Here is a 27,978-nt window from a genome sequence, read left to right as displayed (position 1 = left end):
CTTATCCATATACCCCCCTCCAAAAACTAGAGACCTGATTCTCACCATCTGACATCCATTTACTTCTTTGTTCAATCCCAAATATACATATATAGCAGAATTATTAATCTGTATCTCTGTGAGAATTGACTTTAACACCTAGAGCAGTATTTATTGTTACAGTTACTTTTGTCTTTAGCCTTAGTGTTTCTAGTCAAAACATTGTTTCCCAAAGATACTTAGGTTAGAACCTTTTCTCCTTATCCTCCATATTTTAATTTTATTTTTATAAATTGGTGTAAATTACATAATAATTACACATAAAACTTTAAAATAGTTTCCTCGCTTAACTATAGGTTCATATGATTTTCTTTTTCTGACTTTTGTGGCAAAAGCAGTTCCCTCCATGAAAGTGGTATTTCTTTCTTTTTAAAAATTTTTTATAGTTGTAAATGGACCAAATGCCTTTATTTTATTTGTTGATTTTTATGTGATGCTAAGGATCGAACCCAGTGCCTCACATATGCTGGGCAAGTGTTCTGCTACTGAGCTACAGCCCCAGCCCTGAAAGCAGTATTTCTTGAGGAGGTTTAGTCAGAATAGTATTCCTTTATTTGGTTGTTAGTTTACTTCTTTATATATAGACCAAATTATTGCTTCAGATGTTTTTAGTAGTACATATTGAGATATGCCATTTAGTGGATCAGTAAGACCATTGCAAATAAACAAATAGAGAATATTATTTGAGAGCTGTATTTTAAAAATATTTTTTAAGTTTTTGTTGGGCCTTTATTTTTTACTCATTTTTATGTGGTGCTGAGAACTGAACTATTGCCTCATGCATGCTAGGCAAGTGCTCTATCACTGAGCTACAACCCTGGATTGAGAGCTGTATTCTTTTAATAACTTTCTATGTACTAGCTCATTTAACTCTCCTAAGTAGTCTGTGAATTAAGTACTTCATTATTTTGTCTTATGTGTGTGTGTGTATTTTTTCAGTACTAAGGAGTGAATCCAGGACACACTCCCACTGAGCTACATTTCCAGCTCCCCTTTTATTTTATATCTTTTGAGACAGGGTCTCACTAAGTTACCCAGGCTTGCCTCAAACTTGTGATCTTCCTGCTTCAGCCTCCTCAGTAGTTGGGATTTCAGGCAGGCACCACTGCACCTGACTATTTTGTCCATTTTAAAGATGAGGAAATTAGACACTTTGTGGTTAAACAATTTATATAAGGTCACACAGCTAGTAAGTGACAGCTACAGTTTAAATGCAGCCAGTCTGATTGTGGAGCCTGCCCTCTTAATCACTTTGATATATTACCTGTAAATAACAAGAAGAGCTCAAAGAGTGGTAAGTGTTATAGAGGGAAACAGGGTGATTGAGAGAATGAAAAAGAATCCTCAAGAAAGTTGTTAGGGAAGTCCTCTCTTAGGACATAACATTTGACAGATAAGGACTCCCAAGCTTCTGGGATTATAGGTGTGGGCCACCTCTTTATTCCATTAACCTTGTGTATGTGTGGTACTGGGGATTTAACCCAATGGCACTTTACTACTGAGCTGCATCCCTAGCTCTTTTTATTTTTTATTTTGAGACAGGGTCTCCCCTAAGTTGCACAGGCTGGCCTGGAACTTGTGATCCTCCTGCCTCAGCCTCCTGAGTCCCTGGGATTGCAGGTGTGTGTCATTACACCTGGCTTCCTTTATGTCTTTTAAGTCTCAGTTAAGGCAATACTTCCTCCAGAAATCCTTCTCAGATCTCTGCTCTTTTCTGGATTATGGGATCCCTTCTGGAATAATCTGTTAGTTACTGTGTCATATCTCAAGCACATCAGTTACCTGGCCCTGAGAAGGCACTCGGATGTATCAAAGTCATTGTACTGTCATGTATAACTAATTAAAACAAATAAAAAAATTGTTGAGTGAATTATTGTAATATTGGAGAGGCAGTATAAAATAATTGACTTTGGCGGTTGGGGTTGTGGCTCAATGGCAGAGTGATTGCTTCACATGTGAGGCAATGGGTTCTATCCTCAGCACCACATAAAAATAAGTAAACAAAATAAAGATATTGTGTCTACACATAACTAAAAATTTAAAAAATAGATAAATAAATAAATAATTGGCTGTGGATTCAGACTGTGTACCTGGATTTGCTAATGGATTACCTTTCTTTTCCCCCTCTGTGTACACCTATTTCTTCCCCTATAAAATGGGTATAATGATGCCTTCATAATGTGGTGAAGCTTAAATTTGTTAATACAAATAAAAGTATTTTTAAATCCATTAATTTACTTGATGGGGGAGGATTTTTTATTGGTTCATTTTAATTATGCATAATAGTAGAATTAGTTGTAACATTTGTACATGTGTACAATATAGTAGTATAATTTGATCGGTTTTGTTCCACAGTGCTTCCCCCCTTTTTCCCCTCCTTTCTCCCCCTGTTCCCCTTCCTCTATACTACTGGTCTTCTTTCTGTTTTCATGAGACTCCCCTTACCTTTTTCTCTTTTTGGGGGGGTGGATGGGTACTGGGAATTTTAGGTGCTCAACCCCTAAGCCACATCCCCATCCCTTTTATTTATGTAGACAAACAAATATAGTTCTATGTTAGCATATATGTTAATATACATACATGTATTTTCCAATTTTGAGACAGGGTAGTTGCTTAAGGCCTTGCTAAGTTGCTGCTGCTGGTCTTGAATTTGCAGTCCTGCCTTCTGAGTTGTTGGGATTACAGTCGTGTGCTGTTACACCCAGCTCCCCACATTTTTTTCTTTCTTTTTTTTCTCTTTTTAGCTTCTGCACATGAGAGAGAACATGACTCTTGACTTTCTGAGTTTGGCTTATTTTGCTTGACCTAATGCTTTCAAGTTCCATGTGTTTTCCTGCAAATTACATAATTTAATTCTTTTGCCTGAGTAGAACTCCATCATGTATATATCCCACATTTTCTTTATCCATTCATACATTGATAGACGCCTAGGCTGGTTCAATGGTTTGGCTGTTGTGAAGTGTGCTTCTGTGGACACTGGCGTTCATATATTGCTATAGGATGCTGACTTTAAGTAGATAAAATAGAATAATATCTGGCAGTTAGGAAATGTTTTATTATACCCATAGTTACCCTTAACATATGTTAATTTATATGTCTTTTTCCTCTGTTAATCTTCAAATTAGTGAATGACTGAACAAACAAACTAATCCTGGGTCTTAAAAGATACATTTCTAACTTTTGAGAATATCGTGGCAAGTTAATCATTTTTCTTTTTTTCTAATAGCTCCAATATTTGGTCTCAACATCTTGTCACAAATTTGAGATTGGCATTAATGATAATTAGCATTTCTTATTTATACTGTATAATTAGTTGCTTATTTAAAATTCAATATAGTTTTTTAGTAGTACTTTTTTTTGTTTCTTTTTTTTTTTTTAATCTTTATTTTATTTATTTTTATGTGGTCCTGAGGATCGAACCCAGGGCCTCGCACGTGCTGAGCGAGTGCCCTACCGCTGAGCCACAACCCCAGCCCTAGTAGTACTTCTTAAGTTATTGGCATGTCCTTTGCTTACTCTTATGCTTCAGTTAGTCTGTACTGTTTGAAACCAGAGTTTCTCTGCTTCTGTTGGCAGGTGGGGTCTGCACAAGCTGCAGGCCTCTGCAGCCAAGAAATTTGTTGCAGCTCTTAATGGCAGGCCGCGCCTTTCACTGTTGCAGCAGACCCCAGCAGCTCACCATCAATTTCTTCTTCTTTCTGGGTTCTTGTCTCATAAATTCAAAGAATGAAATCCACAGACTGGGATGAGTAAGTGTGAGAGCAGTATTTATTCACGAGTATAAAATCAGAATCCTGCAGTGTGAGAGGGGAACCTGACAAGGGTTGCCAGTCTCAATTTATATAGCACTCCGGTGGATGCTGTTAGTCTAGATTTATGCTAATCAGGATTTGAAAAAGGTCCCAATGCTATTGGTCTAAAATTATACTAATTAGGGTTTGGACAAGTACTAATGTTTTTGATTAGCTGTGAATTCCATTCTGTTTTCTCCCCACTTCTTGGAAAGCCAGAAGTTGAAGTCAGTGAATCCAGCATGCTTGGTGAGGGGTCTGGAGCTGCAGTGCTGCACAGAGCGTGTTTCTTCAGCAGGCATCCACACTGGGTGCAGGCTGGGCTGCTGTGATGTGATAGATTGGCTTGCCCTGGGTCACTTGTGCTTGTGCTTCATCCTGCGTACATGATGCTTCATCCTGCTTAGACTGCCACTGTGCCACTTCACTGCTCTACTTTTTGGCAAGGACTAGTGGGCTGGCTGCATGGCTTGGTGACCAGGAAGCCATCTGACTAGCGTTTAACCAGTCTTTCCCAGTATGGATTAAGGTGGGAGGGGTGTAGCTGTGCTAAGATTGTGCTTTTTATTTGTGAGATGAATTGAAGCAAGGAGAAAAATGTTGAACAAGGGGACAGAATGGGGAATTTGTAGAACTTCCTAACAACTTCTGAGTCAGACTTACACATTATCCCTTCTTTCTTTGGTATAAAATAAATTCTTATAAGATTGGACAATTATAATCAAATGTAATTTCAGTAAGCACTTTCTAGAGGCATATTATAAGTCATTAGAAATTACTAATGCCTCTTCCTTTTTCCATTATTGTAAACAATTAAGACTTGCTTACTTAAAATCTTTTTATGACAATTACTGTTTAATTTTTCATAAAATTATGAAATTAAGATTTTTTTGTGTGAAATAACAGAACTTTCAATGGTTTTATATAGTAACAAAGAACTTATTTCATCCCCAGTCCCTATATGATTATTGTGAAAGCTATAAAAATCTCTCCCATTTTCAAGTGAAAGCCAGTTTGGGTAGTCTTTTAGCTTCTGCATAGTGAATTTGAAGTTTGAGTCATGTTATTTTATGAATACATGTATATTCAACTTTATATTAATAACATTATTAATATATCTTTTTTTAAATTTAGCAAATATTTGCTGACTGCTGTCTGCTAGGGACTGTTCTAAAACATATATTTACAGCTAGAGAGATAAAATTGCCTAATCTCAAAGAATTTATAATGTAGTTGAGAAGAGTAGATGTCCAAAGAAATAATTACATATAAAAGATATGTGCAGGATACTTATGAAACATAAGACATACCTCACAGAACTGAAAAACAAAAACAAAACCAGTCCTAAAATTTATTTGGAAGAATAAAAGACCCAGAATAGCCTAAAATTCATTTGGAAGGATAAAAGACCCAGAATAGCCAAACCAATCTAAGTCAAAAAAACAATACTGGAAATATCACAATAATACAGAGCTATAGTAGCAAAAACTTCATGGTACTGGCATAAAAATAGACACATAGACTTATGGTGCAGAATAGAAGGCACAGAGACAAATCCACACATGTATGGTCAACTAATCTTTGACAAAGGTATCAAAAATATGCATTGGAGAAAGGACAGCCTTTTAACAAAACATGCTGGGAAAACTGGTTATCCCTATATAGAACAATGAAACAAGATCCTTTCCTCTCACCCTGCACAAAAATTAACTCAAAATGGATCAAAGACCTTGGAATCAGACCAGAAACTACAACTCCTAGAAGAAAATGTATGTTCAACACTCTAGGACATAGGCACAAGCAATGATTTTCTCAGTAGGACCCCCTAAAGCTCAGGGAATAATGCTCAGTTAATAAATGGGATGTCATCAAATTAAAAAGCTTCTGTACAACAAAGGAAACAATGTGAAGAGAGAACCTACAGAATGAGAGAAAATCTTTAATGGCTACTTTTCTGACAAGGTTAATATCTAGAATATATGAAGAACTCAAAAATCTGGGACTGGAGTTATAGCTCAGTGGTAGAGCGCTTGTGTGAGGCCCTGGGTTTGATCCTTAGCACCACGTATAAATAAATAAATAATAAAAAGATCCATTGTCAACTAAAAGAAGTAATAGCCCAAAACCAAACAACCCAGTTAATAAATTCACAATTAAATTAAACAGATACTTCTCAAAACAAGAAATAGAAATGGCCAACAAATATATGAAAAATGTTAAATATCATTAGCAATTAGAGAAATGCAAATTAAAACTATGATATGACCCAGCTATAATATTTCTTGATATTTATCCTAAAGAATTAAAGTTATCATACTGTAGTGATATGTGCATACCCATATTTATAGCAGCACAATTCACATTAGCCAAACTATGGAACGAGCTTAGGTGTTCCATCAACAGATGAATGGATAAAGAAAATGTGGTATAAATACACCATGGAGTTTTTATTCAGCCATAAAGAAAATTGAAATTATTTCATTTGCAATAAAACAGATGGAACTGGAGACCATTATGTTAAGCAAAATAAGCCAAACTCAGAAGGTCAAGGGTTGCATGTTTTGTCTCATACGTGGAAGCTAGAGGGGGAAAAGGAAAAGAAAGATGTATGTGTGGCAGGGTGGGGATCTAATGAAAATCACAAGGAGATCCATTGAGTAAAGGGATGGGGGTGGAAAGAGGTAAGTGCTGAGAAGTGATATGACCAAATTATGTTGTTATATTGTGTGCATCCATAAGTATGTAACAACAAATACCATCATTGTGTACAACTATACTCACCAATAAAAAAAGAAAATAGAATGGCAGCCTCCAAGGGGAAAGAAGTTGTGGAAAACTTGCAAGAATAAGTCTTAAGTATTTCATAGGGCTGGCCATTTGAATAGGAGGACATGAATTGCAAAGGTACTATAGAGTTGTGTAAAAAGAGGACTTCAGTATGGTTAATGGCAATTTTTGTATTATTCAACTTAATGAAACTGAAATTAAAATATTTTTTCAAATGTGTCCGCATGGCAGTAAATATGAACTTTTTTTAAAATAAAAACTGTAGATTATAAAATATTCAAGTTATTTGTTCTGTAACCTTCATGTCACTCTTGAGAATGAGATGTTATTGATCACTTCCTTTCAAACTCCTTTATCAAAATTTTTGAGTTTTGCTTGGTTGGTATGTTAGTTTCCTTTCTGCTCATTTTTCCTGTTTAAGCATAGACCTTCATAGAGTAGATGACAGAAAATGATAGAGCTTGTAAAACTTAAAAAGAGCATAATTTTATAAAAGCAAATAGTGAAAATAATTGAGGTAAATCTCTAACATGACTGATGTCAACACTAAAATTTTGTAATTTTAGAGAAAAGAGCATGTATAGGTTATTTTGTAAAATATTATTTTATATAATTTTTCCCCTGTAGAATTGTACCTACCATTAAGCAAAACCCATGTAAGCAATTGGCAGGATGCTTTGTGCTTCACTGCTTTGTTCACCTGATTAACACCTTTACTTCCCTTTTCAATTCTTTTATCCACTCATTCATGATTCCTACTCCACCCCATCACAAATAACCAACCAACCAAATAAAAAATCCCCCTAAAAGTCCAGGTTGACTATTCTGAGAAGTGACTGAAGTGAGGAGAGAAGAGAGGTACTTGTGGCCAGTTTTGTGGTGGTGATGGGGTGTGTTTATATATGTGTGTTTCAGGCATGAGGTTTATGTTCAAATAGCAAACTCAAAATCATCACCATTGTCACCAAGATCACATGTAGGGACTTTCTTGCTGTTTTACAAATCCATCAGTCTTCCTTTCTTCACTTCAATTGCTTAAATATGTCTCCCCCCTATTTTTATTTGACATATATTCAAGTGTGCTTTTTAAAAAAATTTTGTTGATAGACCTTTATTGTATTTATTTGTATGTGGTGCAGAGAATCGAACCCAGTGCCTCACACGTACCAGTTAATGAGCCACAGCCACAGCCCCTCGAATGTGCTTTTAATAGTATATCGGGAGGGCTGGGGTTGTGGCTCAGCGGTAGAGCACTCGCCTTGCACATGTGAGACCCTGGGTTCGATCTTCAGCACCACATAAAAATAAACAAAATAAAGATACTGTGTCCATGTATAACTAAAAAAAAAATTTTAAATAGTATATAGGGAAAGGGTGATGAACAGAGAAAAAGAAAGATATGCTTTTGTGCTTGTTCTTTTTTTTTGGAACACCCTCCCACCTCTCCTCTATCATCCTATTCATATTGCAGGGTTTAGATTGTTTCTCTTTTTTGATTCCTCAAGCCTGAGCTTTTGTGTTCTTTGCTTTTCTTTGATTACTCCTGTTAAGAGCTTAAACATTATCATACTGATTATTTACTTCTCTTTTCTTTAAATATATTTTTAGTTGTAGATGGACACAATATCTTTAGTTTGTTTATTTATTTAGTTTGTTTATGTGGGCTAAGGGTCAAACCTGGTGCCTTACACGTTCTAGGCAAGCATTCTACCACTGAGCCATAACCCCAGCCCTTACTGGTCTTTTCTATTAAACTCCTGTAAGATAAAATCATGGCTCAGTTTGTCTTTGTATTGCCATTGTCTACTACAGAGGCTGGCGTACCATAGGGGTATCATTTCTAGATCCTTGGTTGCAAACAAGAGTCAACTCTGGTTAGCTGAAGCAAAAGAGAAAGGATTTTTTTTTTTTTTTTTTTTGAAGGGAATTGGTTATTCCACAGAAATGACTTGAAGATTGGAGAGCCAGACTCAGACAAATAGGAGATGGACAAACCTTAGAACTAGACCATAGCCAAAGTAATAACCATAGGGATAGTCTTTTCCCTTCGAAGACACCATTGATGCCACTGGATGCCATTTGCCTTTTGGGGGGTGCTGTATGTCACTGACCTAAGAATGAATTATTTCTTATTTATAAATAGCAGAAAGTAATTTCCCATTGTCTTGAATGCTCGAAGTCCAAGATCGGAGTTCCTGAGTGGTCAAAGCCTTCTTTTGTTGTGGCAGAATGCCAATTTCTTATTGTGGATCCTCCCATGGCAGAAAGAGCCCTAAGAATGAATGAATGGGTGGATGGATGGATTTATTTTAAGCACTCTACCACTGAGCTACATCCCCAGCCCAGAAAGAATTTACAATTCTTTGTGACTTTAAATTTAAATTCTGTGTGAATGCATTTAAGTGACCAGTCTGTGTGCCTCCTCAAGCAAGGAGAGCAGGTATCTGGCCTTTTTAGCTTCATGATGGACTCTAAAATCTAGCTTTTTAAACACATGTGTTGGATTCTATATAGAGAGGGGGAGCTAACTCAATTGCTAGACAATAAAATATAAAACTGACATATGCCCATTTCCATAAACACCCATTTAACAATTATCAGGTGAACAAATGAGAGAACCAGTTATGATTTCCTATCTCTAAACTTTCATATCACTAAGCATTGAACTGATTGTGGTACAGTAATGTAACTCAAAACAGTTTAGTACCAAACCTTAAAAAAATCAAAAGATAAGGGGTTGGGGTTGTGGCTCAGTGGTAGAGTGCTTGCTTGCCTAGCATGTGTGAGGTACTGGGTTGGATTCTCAGCACCACATAAAAATAAATAAATAAAATAAAGGCATTGTGTTCATCTATAACTAAAAATATATATTTAAAAAAAACAAAAGATAACAGCATTAGAAAAAATTTTTATTTTTAAAATTTGTACCACATCATTTAATTATTTAAATCAAATTATTTGAATTAAATTTTAACTTTTTTTAGCCCCCCTCCCCCCCGCCCCCCCCCCCTACGTAAGCACAAGCTTATTTGCTTATCTGATAATCTAACACTGGATGGAACTAGGATTTGATTGCAGAACATATAACTGCTATACCTCACTACTTTTTACAGTTTATGTGGTTGCATTCAGCAATTTAAAAAAAAAAGAACAACAAAACAACATTTTAGACAGCTCAAAGGAATGTTTCTGCTAACTAAAAATGATAGAGGTGTTTATTTCTAAGGCATTGTTTTCATCAAGTATGAGGTCTTACAACCACTTTGGAAAAACTTTTTTTGTTGTTGTCTACCAAAGCTGAATGTTCATATATCCCATATGGTAGCAATTTCATTCTTAGTATTTTTTTTAATGCATGTGCTTGTGTATCAAAGGACGTGTAAAATGCTTTATGTGTGACTTTGGAATCAAGCCAGGTGTCTATTAATAGAGTGGATAAATAAAATTGTATATATTTAAAATGAAAAACTATATACAGAAACCAAAGTGAACAAACTATTTCTAGGAGTTTGAATATGGCAGAATCTCAAAAACATTGTGAAGTGAAAAAAGCTAGACCAAAAAGTGTGTACTGTATGAGTTTTTCATTTATATGAAATTTAGAGATAAAACTAGTATTACAATTCAAGACAGTGGTTCTCTTTGGGAAGGTTGGAGGGAGATTCCTGTTACTAGTTAATACTCTGTTTTTTGACCTGGGTGGTGTTTATCATGGATAGTATGGCCACTTTGTGATAATTCCTGGAACTGTACTCCTTTCTATATGTGTTATACTTAAAAGGGGGGCACAGTGGTCTGTACCTATAATCCCAGCAACTCTAGAGTTTGAGATAGGAGGACTGCAAGTTTGAGGCCAGCCTAGGCAATTTAGTGATACCCTGTCTCAAAATAAAAGGGGCAGGGGGTGTAGCTCAGTGGTAGAGTGTCCCTGGAATCAATTCCCAGAACTGCAAAAAAAGAAAGGGAAAAAAAATCTAAAACAAAAACAGAAAGCCCTGTACTTGTATATGGACTATCTGGGGGAGTGAGCATGGCTAAGTGAACCCCTCAAGTTGTATGCAAAGTTTTATCTAAAACATCTCTGTGTATTTTAGGGGAGAAAACTTTCTCTAAAATTAATTAGATCTTTGAAGAGAGTCATGACCCCAAAACAACTAAGAGCCCATGTAACCAAGTTCTGTATATTCATAAAAATTATTAATATATTTATTATGGATAGCTTCTTTTTACAATAAGATAAATTCTTGCCTCTAAGACTAGACCCTCTGTGGTTTGGATCCTATTCCCCCACACTTTCTCAAGGTTTTTGCTTTAAAATCATCTTCCCAGTCATCTTCTTTCTCACCTTCATTCTAATTTTCTCTCTCTACTGAATGGTTGCCATTGGCATACCTCCCTTAATTTAATTCATTGTTTTAAAAGCCCTCTGTTGATTCCATATCTTCTACCAGTTACCATTGCATTTCTTTGCTCCCTTTTATATCAAAACTCCTCCAAAGGATTACTTATAATTCTTCACCTCCAGTTGTCTCTTTAGCTTATTCCAGTTGGAGTTTCCTTTATATTAACACTTAACTAGCTTTTCTCAAGGTCATGCTGATTTGAGTTTTGCTAAAATAGTTAAAAAGTAGTTAGTACCTCTTTGTGGGGAAGTAGGGTGAGTGTGCCTGTGCTATAAAGAATTGATTTGATCATGTTTCTCATTTTATGCTGTACTTCAGTCCTTGACTTATTCAGGATCCTCTTTAATTTCATTTTTCTTTATCTACTCATCTTCATTCCCATTCTTTTTGCTTCATTTATTTTAATATGTTCTATATATTATCCTGAATATATCTTTGAAAACAAAGGTGCTATTTTGGGCATATATTTTTAGTCTATACATTGCTGTGTTGCCACAGATTCCTTTATTTTTTACTATATTCACCCAAGACTAAATTTAAAGAATTTATCTATGTTTCTGTTTTTATCTATTTCTTTTCTTTTTATATACCTTTATTTCACTTATTTTTTTTTATGTGGTGCTGAGGATCGAACCCAGGGTCTCGCACATGTGAGGCGAGCGCTCTTGCTGAGCCACAACCCCAGACCCCTGTAAATATCTATTTCATTGTGGTATTTAATCTTATCTTCCACATTTAAAAATTATTCCTTTTGGTATGACACTTTGTTTTTTTTTAATTTGCTATTTTAAAAATTTGTTCTTTTTAGTTATACATGACATTAGAATGTATTTTGACATATCATACATACATGAAGTATAACTTCCCATTTTTATGATTGTACATGATGTGAGTTAAACTGGTCGTGTGTTCATATATGAACATAGGAAAGTTATGTCCAGTTCATTCTACTGTCTTTCCCATTCCCATCCTCTCTCCCTTCTCCCTGTTTCCCCTGTCCAATCCAGTGAACTTCCACTTCTCCCTCCCCCCACCTATTGTGAGTCAGCATCCGCAAATCAGAGAGAACATTGGTTTTATGGGATTATTTCACTTAGCATGATAGCCTCCAGTGCCATCCACTTGCCAACACATGTCATAATTTCATTTTTTGTGGCTGATTAATATTCCATTGTGTATATGTACCACATTTTCCTTATCCATTCATCTGTTGAAGGGCACCTAGGTTAGTTCCATAGTTTATTATTGTGAATGGAGCTGCTATGAACACTGATGTGGTCGCATCACTATAGTATGCTGATTTTAAGTCCTTTGGTTATATGCCAAAGAGTGGGATAATTGGGTCAAATGGTGGTTCCATTCTGAGGAATCTCTATACTGCTTTCCAAGTGATCACACCAATTTGCAGTCCCACCAGCAATGTATCAGTGAACCTTTTTGTCCACACCCTCACCAACATTTACTGTTATTTGTATTCTTGATAATTGCCATTCTGACTGGAGTGAGATGAAATCTCAGTGTAGTTTTAATTTGCATTTCTCTAATTGCTAGTGTGTCGAACATTTTTTCATATATCGTTGACCATTCATATTTCTTCTTCTGTGAAGTGTGTATTCAGTTCCTTTGCCCATTTGTTGTTTGAGTTACTTATTTATTTTTTGTTCAGTTTTTTGAGTTCTTTATATATCTTAGAGATTAATGCTTTATCTGAGGTGCAGGTGGCAAAGATTTTCTCCTGTTCTGTAGGCTATCTCTTCAGGTTCTTGATTGTTTTCTTTGCTGACACTTTGGTTTTTTCCATTCATGCATTCAACAAATAAATGGGTTATACAGTAGTAAATATAACAGAAAAATCCCTACCCTCATGGAATTTACAATCTTGTGGAAAGAAAGAAAAAACAAATAACTTAATTAAATAAAATATATAGTATGTTAGACGCTGAAAATGCTAAGTTTAGAAAATTAAAACAAGGCAGGAGAGAATATGGCATAAACATCCCAGGTTCAAATTTATACCCTTCCTGGTGAATTTATAGGGTATAAGTATGTCTGTGGTGGGGAAATAGCTTTGGGCCTGAAGGAGAGTTGCCAAAGAAATAGTTATGTTTTGGCCAGGCATGGTGGCACTCACCTGTAATCCTAGCAGCTTAGGAGACTGAGGCAGGAGGATTGAAGGTTGAAGCCAGCCTCAGCAACTTAGCAAGACCGAGTTTCAAAATAAAATATTAAAGGGCCTGGAGATGTGGATCAGTGGGGATGTGGTTGAACCCTTGGGTTCAATCCCTGGTACCAAAAAGAAAAAGAAAGAATTCTGTTTTGGCTAATAGATATTTATATAGCATTATTAGGTAGGTATTTTGGATCTCAGTGATAGGACATGGCAGGTGAGAAATTTGAGAACAATCAGCATTTAGTGGAACTAGTACATTGGAGGTTGGTTTGATGCTGAAAATAGGTTAAGGGAGTTTAAAGAATAGGAGAAACATTTTGTTAGTGCTAGTCTGGTCATAAGAATATTTAGAGAGCAACGTGTCATCCAGCCTCACTAAGCTGATCTGCTTGTCTTTGTCACTTCTGGGACACTGTTTCAGCTTTTGTGGAATATTCTACATGGTATAGTAGCAAGAAATTTGGGATAAGAAATTTCAGGCCCTGCTCTGCTGCTGCTGAATTGTGCTACTTTGGATAAGTCAAATTAGCCTTCCTAGGGACTGGGGATATGGTTCAGGTGGTAGCATACTTGCCTGGCATTCGTGAGGCACTGGGTTCGATCCTCAGCACCACATAAAAATAAAAAAAAATTAAGATGTAAAAAAAAAATTAGCCTTCCTAACTTTAATTTCTTCATCAACAAAATCAGATTGAACCAAAAGATTTTTGAGGTCCCTTTCTACTCTGAAATTCTGTGAATCTCTTAATGAAATTCAGTTGTAAATAATCTTTAATAGTTTGTTGAAAACACTTTTTTCTGCTACTTTTAATTTTTTTTGAATTTTTTATTTTGTATTTTTTGAATTTTGTATTTTTGAATTAAGAAAACTTCTTTTTTCCCCATATCTTTATTATTTATTTAGTCAGTTTTAATGTGGGGCTGAAGATCAAACCCAGTGCCTCACATGTGCTAGGCAAGGGCTCTACCACTGAGCCACAACCCCAGCCCTGAATTTTTTAAAATTGAAATTAAAAACTACATATTTGTGGAGTACCATGTGGTATTTCAATATATTTATACATTTTACACTTATTTATTTGGTACCAGGAATTGAACCCAGAGACACTTAACCACTGAGCCACATACCCAGCCCTTTTTTATATTTTATTTAGAGACAGGGTCCCGCTAAGTTGCCTTGTTATGTTGCTGAGGCTGACTTTGAATTACTATCCTCCTACCTCAGTCTCCCAAGTTGCTATTTATACATTTTATAATGTTTAAATAAGGGTAAGTGTATCTGTCTCCTCCAGTATTTATCATTCTTTTGTGGTGAAACATTTAAAATCCCTTCTCCCTTTTTTTTGAAATGTATAGTGTGTCATCATTATCTATAGTCACTCTACTGTTCAGTAAACACCAGAATTTTTTTCTCAGTCTTTTTTTTAATTTGTTCTAATTACTTATACATGACAGTGGAATGCATTTTGTTGCACCATACATAAATGGAGTATAACTTGTCATTTGTCTGATTGTACATGATGTAGAGTTACACAGGTCATGTAATCATATATGCACCTAGGGTAATAATGTTTGATTCCTTCTACTATTATTCCTACTCCCATGCCCCCTCCTCTCCCTTCACTCCCTTCTATCCAGTCCAAAATACTTCTATTCACCCTCTCCCTTATTGTGAATTAACATCTGCACATCAGAGAAAACATTCGGCCTTGGTTCTTTGGGATTGCCTTATTTTGCTTAGTATGATATTCTCCAGCTCCATTCGTTTACTGGCAAATGCCATAATTTCATTTTTCTTTAAGTCTGAGTAATATTCCATTGTGTATATATATTCACATTTTCTTTATCCATTCATCTGTTGAAGGGCATCTAGGTTGGTTCCCTAGTTTATCTATTGTCAATTGAGCTGCTATAAACATTGATGTGGCTGCGTCATTGTAGTATGCTGATTTTAGGTCCTTTGGGTATAAACCTAAGAGTGGGATGACTAGATCAAATGGTGAGAACACCAGAACTTATTTCTCAAGCCATCTAACTTTAACTTAGTGCCTGTTGGCCAACCTTTTCCCATCCCTCTATCACCCCTGTTCTTCCCAGCCTTTGGTAACCACTATTCTACTCTCGAAATCAAAATAGAATTAGTTGGAAAGAGTAAAACCAGTTTTAAGTACTTTTTAGAAAAATTCTAATTCACAGTACCATTAATATTGTCAGTAGTGCTCACTTCCCTAAGTAACACCAGCATTGTTTAATGTCTTTTTTTTCAGTTATAGATGGTACCTTTATTATATTTTTTATTTTTATATGGTGCTAAGGATTGAATCCAGTGTTTGACATGTGCTAGGCAAGCATTCTACCCTTGAGCTACAATCCCAGCCCCAAGTTAAATGTCTTTTTTTTTTTTGGTGTCACATTTGTTGAATTTTATATAGTATCTCAAAGTTAAATTGCTGTAATTATTCTCCAGGCTAATGATTCTTCCAGACATTTGGGTTTCTTTCCACATTAAGTGTTTGCTTATAGTCTTAGATCATATGGTAGATCTTAAAAATTTAAAAATGATATGTTTATTAACTGGAAGGGGTAACAAAAGCGGGCACAGTGGTACATCCCTATAATTCCAGGCACTGGGGGGCTGAGGCAGGAGGATCACAAGTTCAAGGCCAGCCTCAGCCACTTAGTAAGGCCCTAAGCAACTTGGTGAAACTCTGTATCAAAATGAAAAGGGCTGAAGAAACTCAGTGATAAAGTAGGGCTGGGTCAAATTCATATATATATATATATATATATATATATATATATATATATATATATGATGGGCAATAGAATTCTCAAAGTTGTTTTCAAGTATATAAATTTTCAGTGTCTTTTTCAGTTACCATGGTATTTGTTACAGTTTTTGAGGAAAATGGAAAGGGATTTTTAATTCTTAAAGTGTATTTATTTATTTATTTTAATTTTTTTTAATTGTAGTTGGACACAATACCTTTATTTTATTTATTTTTATGTGGTGATGAGGATCAAACCCAGCGACTCGCACGTTCTAGGCGAGCGCTCTACCGCTCAGCCCCAGCCCCAGCCCTTAAAGTTTATTTAAATGGGTGGTGACATAAGATATTGAAAAGACTGAAATATTCAGCATTAAGCAACAGAACTATAAACCTTATATATCTTTTCAAAAAAGTAGATATACAGTTTTGAGTAGTTTTTAAATGATTGTGAAGTTTAGAGATGAAAAACCACATTCCATGTTATTTGAGAGAAACAGATTCCACTGTTGGCAACCATTCATTTTAGATATAGCTAACAAATGTATTTGATAATTCATGAGGAAGTAAGAAGTTTGCAATATGAAGGGTGGTATGCATATGGGAAATTAAGTAAAAGATTATGGTGCAAGGAGGAAATTTAAAACTAGACTTCCCTTTCACTCCAAATTGGTAACACTGTACATTTGTATTTCATGTATAATACCAAATATGAATAGATTTTCATTGCAAGATTAGTAGTTGACATTTGTTACTAACTTATAGGCAATCTGATTTCACTGTGGGAACGATAAATTTCATAGTTTCTTTATTTTAAAAGAATGTATGAAGCATTAAAAATTTTCCAGAAACCATTTCCCCATCCCTCTCTAATAATTTTCTACCTTTCACCTTCCCAGTTCTTTTTCTCCACCTGCCTGGCCCCCTTTTTGAATACTGGATATTGAACTCAGGGTGCTCTGTCACTGAGCTACATCTGTAGACCTTTTTTTAATTTTTTTTTTTTTTTTGAGATGTCTCCCTAAGTTGCCCAGGGAGGGCTGGACCTTGCAATCCTTTTGCGTCAGCATCCATCCCAAGTAGCTGGGATTATAGACATGTGCCACCATGCCCTGTTTTACTCCTTCCCATTTCTGCACTAGATTTTACTTTTTTGCTCTTATAACTTCTCTTCCTCATCCTTTTTATTCCTTTTCTTACCATATCTCTTTATTCAACTTCTTTTTCCATCTTACTCCTTTGTCTTTTTTTTTTTTTTTACCTGCTAACTGTCCTACTCATTTCAATCAGTTTAACCTCTCCCACTTAGGTATTTACTTTTTGTTCATCAAAACCCACCTGCACTAATTAACATACTAGTCTCCTCAAGGAATTGCTTTCTTCTCTTCCATTCTTAAATATGAAGTATGGTGTAGTAGAACTCCAAATTAAAAGCCATGAAAATTAAATCATAAATTGATTTATTTTGTCTTGGCAAGCTGTTATATTTAATTATAAAATTTCTTCAATTATAAAAAATCAGATTGCCTATAAGTTAGTAACAAATGTCAACTACTAATCTTGCAATGAAAATCTATTCATATTTGTTACTATACATGAGTAATTGAAACAAAATCTCCTAGTAACTCCCTGTCTCTAAAATCCTCTGATTCTATGGTATTTTCACTTTCCTATTTTTTTTCCTACTGGGCTGACCTCATTCATTTATTATTTACACACCTACCTTGTGTTTATAACTGCTATGTGAGTGAGGGAATCAGAAGGCATGGGGCTATGGTTGTGGTTTAGTGGTGGAGCACTTGCCTAGCACCTGTGAGGCAATGGATTCAAACCTCAACCATCATGTAAAAAAATAAAATAAAGGATAAAGTTATTGTATCCATCTACAACTAAAAATATTTTTCAAAAAAGAGAGATGAGGGTTCTTACATTATGAATTGTTTATAGTCTATTTAGAGATGAGGTATCTGTATGTTAACACTCAAGTTTCCAGTCTGTTGTTTTGTCCAGAATAGATCCTTTTCAAGACAATACCAGCTACTTCAGCTCCAACATAATTTCCAGGTGAGAGACAGAGTTGGTCTTGAACAAAGTATAAAACTTTTGTTCTTGTATGTCTAGGACTCCTCACTGTAGTTGTTAATATATTCTGCTTGTTTCCAGTCTAGGAAAATTTATCTCAGAACTGAGACTGGTCTTCATTGTGTTTTGGTAGATGATCACTCAGTTTTCCTTATCTTTTATGTACATGTATAAGTCTGTATATTTGTTTGCATAATTATATTCATGTGAATGTTTTAGATGACAGTAAATTTGACCAATAAGTCTTTCCACACAATGTGTGTTTATTCTTTGTGCTTTGTCTTGTTTTTGCACCCATTTTGTAGGGAGGTGTTGCTCTGGGAAACATCATGTTTTCCTTTCATATGCTATATATACTTTCTGATAAAAATATACTATTCCATAGGGATTAGGGGCAGTGGGATGGAGGGTCCAGAGGGAAGTGTGTATGCTTGTGAAAGGGCAACACCATGGATCCTTATAATGGAAATCCATTGTGTCTTGACATTGGTGACGGATCTATGGTACTGTGTACATGTGATATAACTAATAAAACTAAATATAAATACACACAGATGAATATAAGTAAAACTGTGGAAATAAGGATAAGACAAATTAATTGTATCATTGTCAATATTCTAACTGTGATATGGTAGTACAGCTTTGCAAGATGTTACCTTGGGAAAGATTAAGTAAAAGGCATTGCTATTATTTCTCTCTATTGAATATGCATCTACAGTTATCTCAGAATGAAAGTTTTGAATGAGTGTTTTGAATGAAGAATGAAACGGCTATTGGAGGACACCTGTGCTGAAAGATATGGTTTAACGTGTAGTTGCAGGACACACTTTGACATATCATTCTGTGGACCATAACTTAACGTTTACAATCAAAGATGTTCTAGTAATGTTCTATTCTATTTTCTTATGCCTGTATAGAAAATAAAGCAAAAACTGATATATTTTCTATATTAGTAGAAACAACTTTGCAAACACTTTATGTGGTGACGGGTTTTATATTAGTCTCATCTTCTATGACAAATAGAAAATCAAAATTATTTAGAATTGTTAATCATTAACAAAGTTAGCAGTTAAAGTTACCATTCTTTCTGTTGCCATTTTCCTGTCATTAATAGTTTATCCAGGTTGGGTAAAGTGGTGGTTTCTTTCTCTTGATATGCTTGTGATTTCTGCACTTGTTTTCCTGTAGAAATTTTGACTCTTATTGAAATTCCTTTATAAAGCTATAACTAGCATTATAAAGCTAACTTACAGTAAATTGGCACAATACAATTGGTCTGGCTATCCTCTTAAGATATCATCAGTTGTACATCTTTATTTTTGGTGTTTAAAATTTCTCATAACTACAACTTACTAAGTTATTCAATTTAAAGAAAATACGATAATGGCATATGAAATTCGATAATGCAACGTGGCTTATTATCTTGCTCAGAAAACTGGTTATTTCATAAGATTTCTATCATCTCTGTTGTTAAGGATTTGAAACTGATTCCATTTAAAAGTGTGAAGAGAAAGTACTTTTGGGCATCGGCTTCTTTGAAACATGTTATATATATGGAAGTTGCTTGAGTTTACATTTGAGGTGTCTTACATGTGTGTGTTTTTCTTTTAGGAATGAGATACCACACATAAATACCCCCAAAATAGGTGTTTTATAAAAAAATCTCATACTCCTTAATACTCTACATATTTACTCTTTTGTACCCTTTGTTATTCTTTTACTTTCTATCTTACTCTTCTTTATCTGATTTTTTTTTCAAATATACACTTGTCTGGAAGAATTGGTATTTGAAAATTACTGTTTCTTTTAAAAAAACATATATTTTTAGTTGTAGATGGATATAATAACTTTATTTTTATTTATTTTTATGTGGTACTGAGGATCAAACCCAGTGCCTTACATGTGCTAGGCAAGAGCGCTACCACTGAGCCACAACACCAGCCCTGTTTATTGTTTCTTAATTAAATGAAAACAAAGTATGTAATCATTTTATTTAAAAATGTTTGGGACTTTATTCATAGTTTCACTAAAAAGAAATAATTGGATTGAAATTAATTTAAACTCAATTCTTATTGTCAATACAGTATTTTTAAAACTGAGACCTGCAGGATTCACAAATTAAAATCTGATATTCAGACAGAAACCTTCAGTAGTGTGTGAGTAGTTTTTGTTTTTCATATGAGTAACAAGTGACACAGAATAGTTTATTGAAAGAAGATGCCTTAAGATGTCCTTTGTATTAGTATTAATTCAATAATACTATTTGTTAGAGGCAAAATTCTCAATGTAAAGAATATTGAATTAAGAGACTTAAGTTCTTGCTGGGGCTCTGCCACTAACTAGCCAAAATCCTTCTGTAAGCCACCTTCTGTTTTTCAGTTTCTTTGGCTATAAATGAAGGGTTGGACTATAACTAGTAATGAGATACCCTTCCCTTCCAAATGCCAATTATTCCTATTATAAGTTTTTTTTTGTTGTTGTTGTTGTTATAAATCAGGGGTTAGTTATGTCACAGAAGAGAGCTGTTAAATTACACATGTATGTTTTGATTTTCTTGTTAATTTTTTCTTGGGGATAGGTATTAAAGTCATTATATCCAAAGTAGACAAGTGAGTCCCTCTTGTCCAGGAAATCTCCTTCACATAGTCCATCAATTTGTGTTATTAATGCTTACTTTTTAAAAAAAATCAAGTTTGCCTTGGGTGAGTTAACCTTTAAAAAAAATCAGTGTCCTCTTAAGAATGATATGCAAATCAGATTTCTTTCCTTTAAAAATCTCCATGGGATGCTGATGCTGAAGGACTTGCCAGTTTTCAAGGAAGTAGGGGAAAGAGAAAACAAAGTAGGTGTAACTTCTGTGCATGGGGCTTCTGGGGAGAGACTGATAGGGAAACTTTGGGCGGGGTGAAGCAAGCACTTGGCATCTGGGGGGATGATAGGAGAAAAGATGGATAGAAGTGGAATAAAAGTATACAAAGAGGTGAGGAAAGGTAGAACTACACAAGAAACTTTGAAGGCAGTGGCCCCTCTTAGAATAATGTCATACCTCAATAAGTATTTATTAAAAATTAATTGAATTTAATTAATAGATTACTTATTCAATACATTTTACTTTTTGTTTAGGGCCTTGATAATGGTGGTTATAGTTACAGACTCAAATCTAGCTGATCTGTGTCAGTAACCATAATATTTAATTGAAGTTTAAAAAAATGATTCTGAATTGTAGGGAAAAAAGATACTACATCTAATATAATATACTTGAGGAAGTATACATTCACTTAATAAATATTTTTATAAATAATTAAACATAAGTAAATAAGTAAAATAGTAAACATTCACTTAATAAATATTTTAAAACACCTACCTGTAGTATTTTGGGTACTATCTGGGAATGGAATAGTGGGATAGTGGTTACAGTGTATATTTGTATTTGATGCAATGCTGTGTAGTTTTTAAGTATAGTTGTGATGATTATAGCAATTTTTTTGAAGTTTTATAACTATTTGACAATCAACAATTAGTTCTTATCCACATTGACTATAGATTTTTGAATGTGGTAACAGGAACATAGGTTACTTAAGTATAGGGGTTACTTGGTGAATCTTCATACTCATTATGTTTTCCTGATGCACGTGAATTTTACAATATAGACATTCCTTATTCCTTTAACTCAAACAGCTTTGATGAACATAGTGTCAGTGTGCACATCTGGAATCCCATCTCCTTTACGGCAAATTTCCAGATCTGGAAGCCCACTTTGTGGATGTGCTTGTGAATGTTGATGGTGCATTCTTGAGTGTCTGCCTCATTGACGGCAGAACAGTCCTTCATCTTCTTGCTACCCTTATTTGTGGGAGCCATTCTGTTGGGCTCAAGTTGGAAAGGACCAATTATAATAATTTGGAAAATGTTTATAAAATCAAATTCAATATTTATATTCTCTGTAGCTGTATGAGGATTAGAAGGATGTTTTCTGTTCTTAAATATTTGGAAACATGGTAAAATACAAATCTGATTTGTTATTGTGAATGAAATTATTGATAGTCCTTTTTCTTGGGTGCTTTGTACAATTCATAAAGTTGAAACGAAAATCCATTTGAAGTTTTTTGAAAAATATGAACATATATCAACTAGAAAGAGGAAATAGTATGTAGTCAATGAGGAAAATAGCAAAGCTATATTCAAAAGACAATAGATTAAATTACCTTGCTTGGACGAAAAATTAAGGTTTAGAAACAATGAGAATGGAGAGACTAGTTTAGTTTTGATAAGATGAGCTGGAATAACTAGGAAATTATGTAAATAGGCAGAAAAAATTTTCCAGTTTATTTAAGCAAACTGAAGGTTATGTAGGGGGAGCATTAAACTAGTTCATTGTGTTATCTGCCTTTTTAATATATAAATGAGTTTGTGATTATTTAGCAGGTCCCATCTGGAAGGGTTTTACTTGTTTTTGGCATTGCAGTAATAGTTAATAATTTAATAAAACTTTTTATTTGCAGAATTTCTTGTTTTTTAATTTTTAAAATGTTTCCTTTGATTTTTTACTCTTGCCTTTTCTTGTCCTTAGAATTAACCTAGGTAGCAAATGCTTAACTATTTTGTCCTAATGAAATAAGAAATAAAAAAAGAATCTCAGGGGCTGGGATTGTGGCTCAGTGGTAGAGCACTTGCCTTGGATGTGTGAGGCACTGAATTTGATTCTCAGCACCGCATATAAATAAATGAATAAAATAAAGGTCTGTCAACAACTAAAAAAATTTAAAAAGAAAAAAAGAATTTCAGAGGTAGAAAGGGAGTAAAACAAACCAGTCTTCATTAGTTACTGAATGAGTAAGAGCTTCTTGTAGTGACTGTCCAGGTTAGTTCTCTTATACCTGTTCTGTTTTCAAAGAAAATAAATGTCATTTAAAGTGAAATACTAGCTAAGTAGGTGTCTGAAATTTAAGACTCCTGTGAACATTTTATCTTATGAATATCTTGTCTATATCTATCTTATGAATATATCTATCTTATCTATATCTGTCTTATGGATATCTATATCTTATGAATATCTTATTTATAGCATGCCAGACAATTTTGAAACTATCATTGATTAATGATGTGTTATTGTAACTTTAGCTTGAGTTAAGTTATTTCAGGGTTTTATATTACTGTTATTATTTAGAGAACTGTTGGATCAAATGCAACAGTTTTGTTTTTTTTTGATCCCCAATTTCCAAAAATGAATTTAAATTTATCTCCTAATTGGGTAGAAATTTTTGCTCTGATGATAATATTAAAAGTCTAGGTTTCATGTGTGATTGGGACTGCTTTCCCCAAATGCTCTATTTTTTTCTATATTTACTGATAAAGAACAAAACCTTGTTCTCTTTTATTCATTATTTACTATATTCAATTGTGAATGAAATCAAATTATTAAAATTTGTAAACCAGGGAGATCTAATAGAAAGCAATTTTTATATCTGTTTCTCACAAATGTTTGTTTATCAGTATAATAGCTGTTTATTTCCAAAGCTAAGGTAATAATTTTCCAGAAAAGCTTATAAATATCTATGCTTTCATGGTGGTATTATTTCCATTTTCTTTCCCCTTTTCCTGCACAGCAACACATAAAACTATTATATGGCATAGTGATTTTATTCTTTACTTTAAATTACATGAAGTTAGAATCTAGGAAAAAAGGAACATATTTTAATTTATTTGTTATAATGAAAGTGCTATACCAAAGTAATTTTTAAGACCACTATCTATCAAGAACTTACAATTTAAAATTCACAGACACTTAAAAGCACATAAACTCAGAGGCAATGTAATTTGTGATCTAATAATTTCACTTAAATGAATTTATCCTATAAAGTAATGAGTTGTGGCAAGAAGTTTATGTTCAAGGTTATTTACTTATAGCATTTAAAAATATTAGCAAAATATATGGAAGTTATAAATGATCAGCAATAGATAAAGTTAGATCAGTAATGTTTAGCCATAAAATATCATACAGCCATTAAAATTTGTTTTTAAAGGCTAATGAAGTGGATTTTAAAAGTTAGGTAAAAACTAAAAAAAGTAGTTTTGTGTTTTTTTTTTTTTTTTTTACTACTTTTTAAAAATAAATTGGTTGTTAACTGGTTAAAACTGCTATTTTCTAGAGCATATATTTTATGCAGTCACCTGAGAGTAATGAGTTGGCATTTAACAGTCTCCTCAGGAAAACAGATTATTACATCCATCTTAATATTGGTCTAAGAGGAGTATCTGAAAAGTTTAGCACTTGTGTATAAAGGAATTGTTGCATGGGAGCCATCTTAATAAAATAAGGCATCTTATTTTATTAAGTAACATCTTAATAAAATAAGTGGGAACATTTAATCCTTATTTAGGCTCATTTTCTAAGAAAATAGAGAATTTACAGAGTATCTTTAAACAGTGAATACACATTATAAGAAATGTGGCGGAATTTTGGAAACTCATGATATTAGTAATATAGAAAATAAAATGAGCTTGGGATAGTGATGAAAATGGTTGTAATTATGAACAAGTAAGCATATATTACACAAAAGAATTTCTTTGCCCTAAGCTTTTTATTGTCCATAGGAAAGATTATTTACTTTCTTTTTAATTTTTTTATTTTTTAGTTGGACACAATATCTTTATTTATTTTTATGTGGTGCTGAGGATTGAACCCAGGGCCTCACATGTGCTAGGCGAGCGCTCTGCCGCTGAGCCACAACCCCAGCCCCCAGTTATTTACTTCAAACTAGCGTTTTCTAAGGCTTGTTGTAAGGGTTTTTCTTGTTGTTAGGGAATAAAACAGGATTCATTGCTCAAATAGACTACAGAAATTCTGGGTTAAGCCAGGTCAATCAGCTACCTTATCAAATGACTGCTGAGCTTTGTTATTCTCTTACCCCTATTCCCTGCCACATAGTAAATATCCCAAAGCGGTGTAAAGTATATATACCTAATTTATTTGTCCTTGGAATCCTTTCTTTTCATTTGTAGGAACTAAATATAACTTCTGAAACATGGGCTGGGAAATTCTGTTTCAGATAAAATTTTTCCAATAATAGAGGTATATGAATAATGACAGTATTGTTTACTGTATTCTCCTAGTTTAAAAAATAAGGTTAAATGATAATTGACAGTTGGAGAAGATTTTATTATTAAAGTGTTTACAAATATGGTAAATTGCTTTGTGTATTTTCCTTTGAATTTATTATGTGCATGTATTAACAGTTATAATCTCTTCCCTACATTTATTATTTGAAATTCTTCTGTTTGCTGAGACTCATTCATGGTGGATTTTTCCTTGTGTGTTTTTAGAATAGGGGCTGAAACTATTATCTTCCTGTGCTAGTGGTTATTTATTTGTTTTTTGTTTTTGTTTGTTTGGTACTGGGGATTGAACCCAGAGGTGCTTAACCACTGAGCCACGTCCTCCTCCCTTTTTTGTATTTTATTTAGAGACAGGGTCTTACTGAGTTGCTTAGGGCTACACTAAGTTGCTGAGCCTGGCTGGCCTTGAGTTTGTGATCCTCCTGCCTCAGCCTCCTGAGTTTCTGGGTTTATAGGAATGAATCATCATGCCCAGCTAAAATTAGAAATTAATGCATTATTTTTATAATAAACAAAATGCTGATGATAATCATTCTTACAAAAATGTATGCTCTTTACTTATAAAGGTTAAATATATAATGCTAGTATGAATATCAGAAAGATCCTACTGCTCTTTTTTTGTGTGTGTGGTGCTTGGAGCTACTACTCTTTTAATAGTTTTGTTGTTCTTATTTGTACACCAACCGCTTATCTTTACTTGGCTTATTATAGTACCATACCACTCTGATTTTTCTTTTAGATGTACTTTCTGTAATGGAAGATGATTGAAGACAAGGGACCTCGGGTTGCTGACTACTTTGTTGTAGCAGGACTAACTGATGTTTCAAAACCTCTTGAAGAAGAAATTCACTTCAATGATGCCTGTCATAAAGTAGCTAAACCAAAAGAACCTATCACAGATGTTTCAGTTATTATTAAATCTCTTGGGGAAGAAGTACCACGGGATTATGTGTGCATTGATGTTACTCCAACCGGACTGTCAGCAGATCTCAATAATGGGAGTCTTGTGGGTCCCCAGATTTACCTTTGTTATAGAAGAGGAAGAGATAAACCTCCACTTACAGACCTGGGGTAAGTAGTTTTTAAAAATGAATTATAGTTACTGATCCAAATAATATACTTGTAGGTTTTAAAGTTAGTGATTCATTTAGTTCATTAATAGAGATATGGTAGCTGTAAAAAAAAATAGACATGTTTACATCCAGAATCCTCTATTCTCTGTGTACTCCCCTCTACCCCTCTCTCTCTCTCTCTCTGCCTGTCTCTAATATTTTTAGTTTAGATGTACATAATACCTTAAGCATATTATAATGATTTTAGATGGATGCTTAACTATGTGTCAAACAAGAATCTTGAGGTAGATTAGAGCCCTACTTAGGGTACTGTATTGAACTTTTTTTTTGTATGTAACAACTTAAATACAATTACATAGCATAAAATTCACCCATTTGAAGTATACCATTCAGTGGGTTTTTAATATATTCACAGAGTTACGCAACCACTACCACAATATATTTTAGACATTTCTATCATGCCCAAAAGAAATCCTGTACTTGTAGTAGTTGCTACCCAGTTCACCTAACCACTCAGCCCTAGGCAATCACATTTTACATTCGGTTTTTATGGATTTTTCTATTTGGAATATTTCATGCAAATGGAATAATACTATATGTAGTCTTTAATGACTGGTTTCTTTCACTTAGCATGATGGTTTCAATGTTCATCCATGTTGTAGTATGTGTCTACACGTTATTCCTTCATATGGCTGGATAGTATTCTATCATATGGCTCATACGTTATCTATACATTCATCTGTTGATGGATATTTGGGATATTTGCACTTTTTGGCTATATGAATAATGCTGCTGAATAATCATGTATAAGTTTTTATGTAGACATGTTTTCATTTTTGTGAAAAAAACCTAGGAGTAGAATTGCTAGGGTCTTGTGGTAATCCTGAATTTAACTTTTTGAGGAACTGCCAGAATGTTCCAAAGCATCTCCACCATTATGCATTCCCACAAGTGGTGTATGAGGGTTTCAGTTTCTCTATATCCCAGCTAATATTTCATATCCTAGATAATATTTCATATTTGCCTTTAAATTATAGCTGCCCTAATGGGTGTGAGATGATAAATCATTGCAGTCTTGATTTGCATTCATCTGATGGCTAATGATGTTGAGTATCTTATCTTTTCATGTGCTTACTCTGCAGATTTGTGTGTCTTTGGAGAAATATCTGTTCAAATTCTTTGCCCATTTTTTTTTGAGAGAGAATTTTTTAATATTTATTTTTCAGTTTTCGGCAGACACAACATCTTTAATTTATTTTATGTGGTGCTGAGGATCGAACCCACAGCACCCCACGCGTGCCAGGCGAGCGCGTTACCGCCTGAGCCACATCCCCAGCCCCTCTTTGCCCATTTTTTAATTGGGATGTCTTTTTTTGTTGAGCTGTACTAGTTCTTTACATATTTTAGATACAATCCCTTATTAGTTATATGGTTTGTTAATATTTTCTTCTATTCTGTGGCTTATCTTTTTACTTCTTTTATAATATCCTTTGAAGCTAAAATGTTTGATTTTATAGTTAAGTGGTATAAGGCTCAGAGAAGTTTAAGTATTGACTAAAATAAAACAGCTAATAAGAGTTGGCAGGAACTTGAATTCATTTATATCTTCTCTGTTATTAGGTTCCTCTTTTTCTTTTGGTTAAAAAAAAAAAAAGAAAAAGAAGATCAAAAGGAGGAAAACCAAGCACTTAAGCTAACATTAAGGTTAACACAGTTGTGATTGAACATCAAATATAACTCTGAATTTTC

General features: G+C 34.1%; 1 protein-coding gene across 7 annotated transcripts in view; it reads left to right on the top strand.

Moving 5' to 3' along the window:
• Dennd4a (DENN domain containing 4A) overlaps positions 1 to 27,978 on the top strand; it is a 111,293-nt gene that overhangs the window by 7,464 nt on the left and 75,851 nt on the right. For all 7 annotated transcript variants that reach the window (XM_071608403.1, XM_071608401.1, XM_071608402.1 and 4 more), the window contains one exon: positions 25,896 to 26,227. In XM_071608403.1, the coding sequence (XP_071464504.1) occupies positions 25,917 to 26,227 (311 nt within the window). In that variant the 5' untranslated portion in view covers positions 25,896 to 25,916. The remainder of the gene's footprint in view (positions 1 to 25,895; positions 26,228 to 27,978) is intronic.

This window comes from Marmota flaviventris, chromosome 2, assembly GCF_047511675.1.
Source record: "Marmota flaviventris isolate mMarFla1 chromosome 2, mMarFla1.hap1, whole genome shotgun sequence".
Classification (NCBI taxonomy): Eukaryota; Metazoa; Chordata; class Mammalia; order Rodentia; family Sciuridae; genus Marmota; species Marmota flaviventris.
This window is presented reverse-complemented; position numbering and strand designations above follow the sequence as displayed.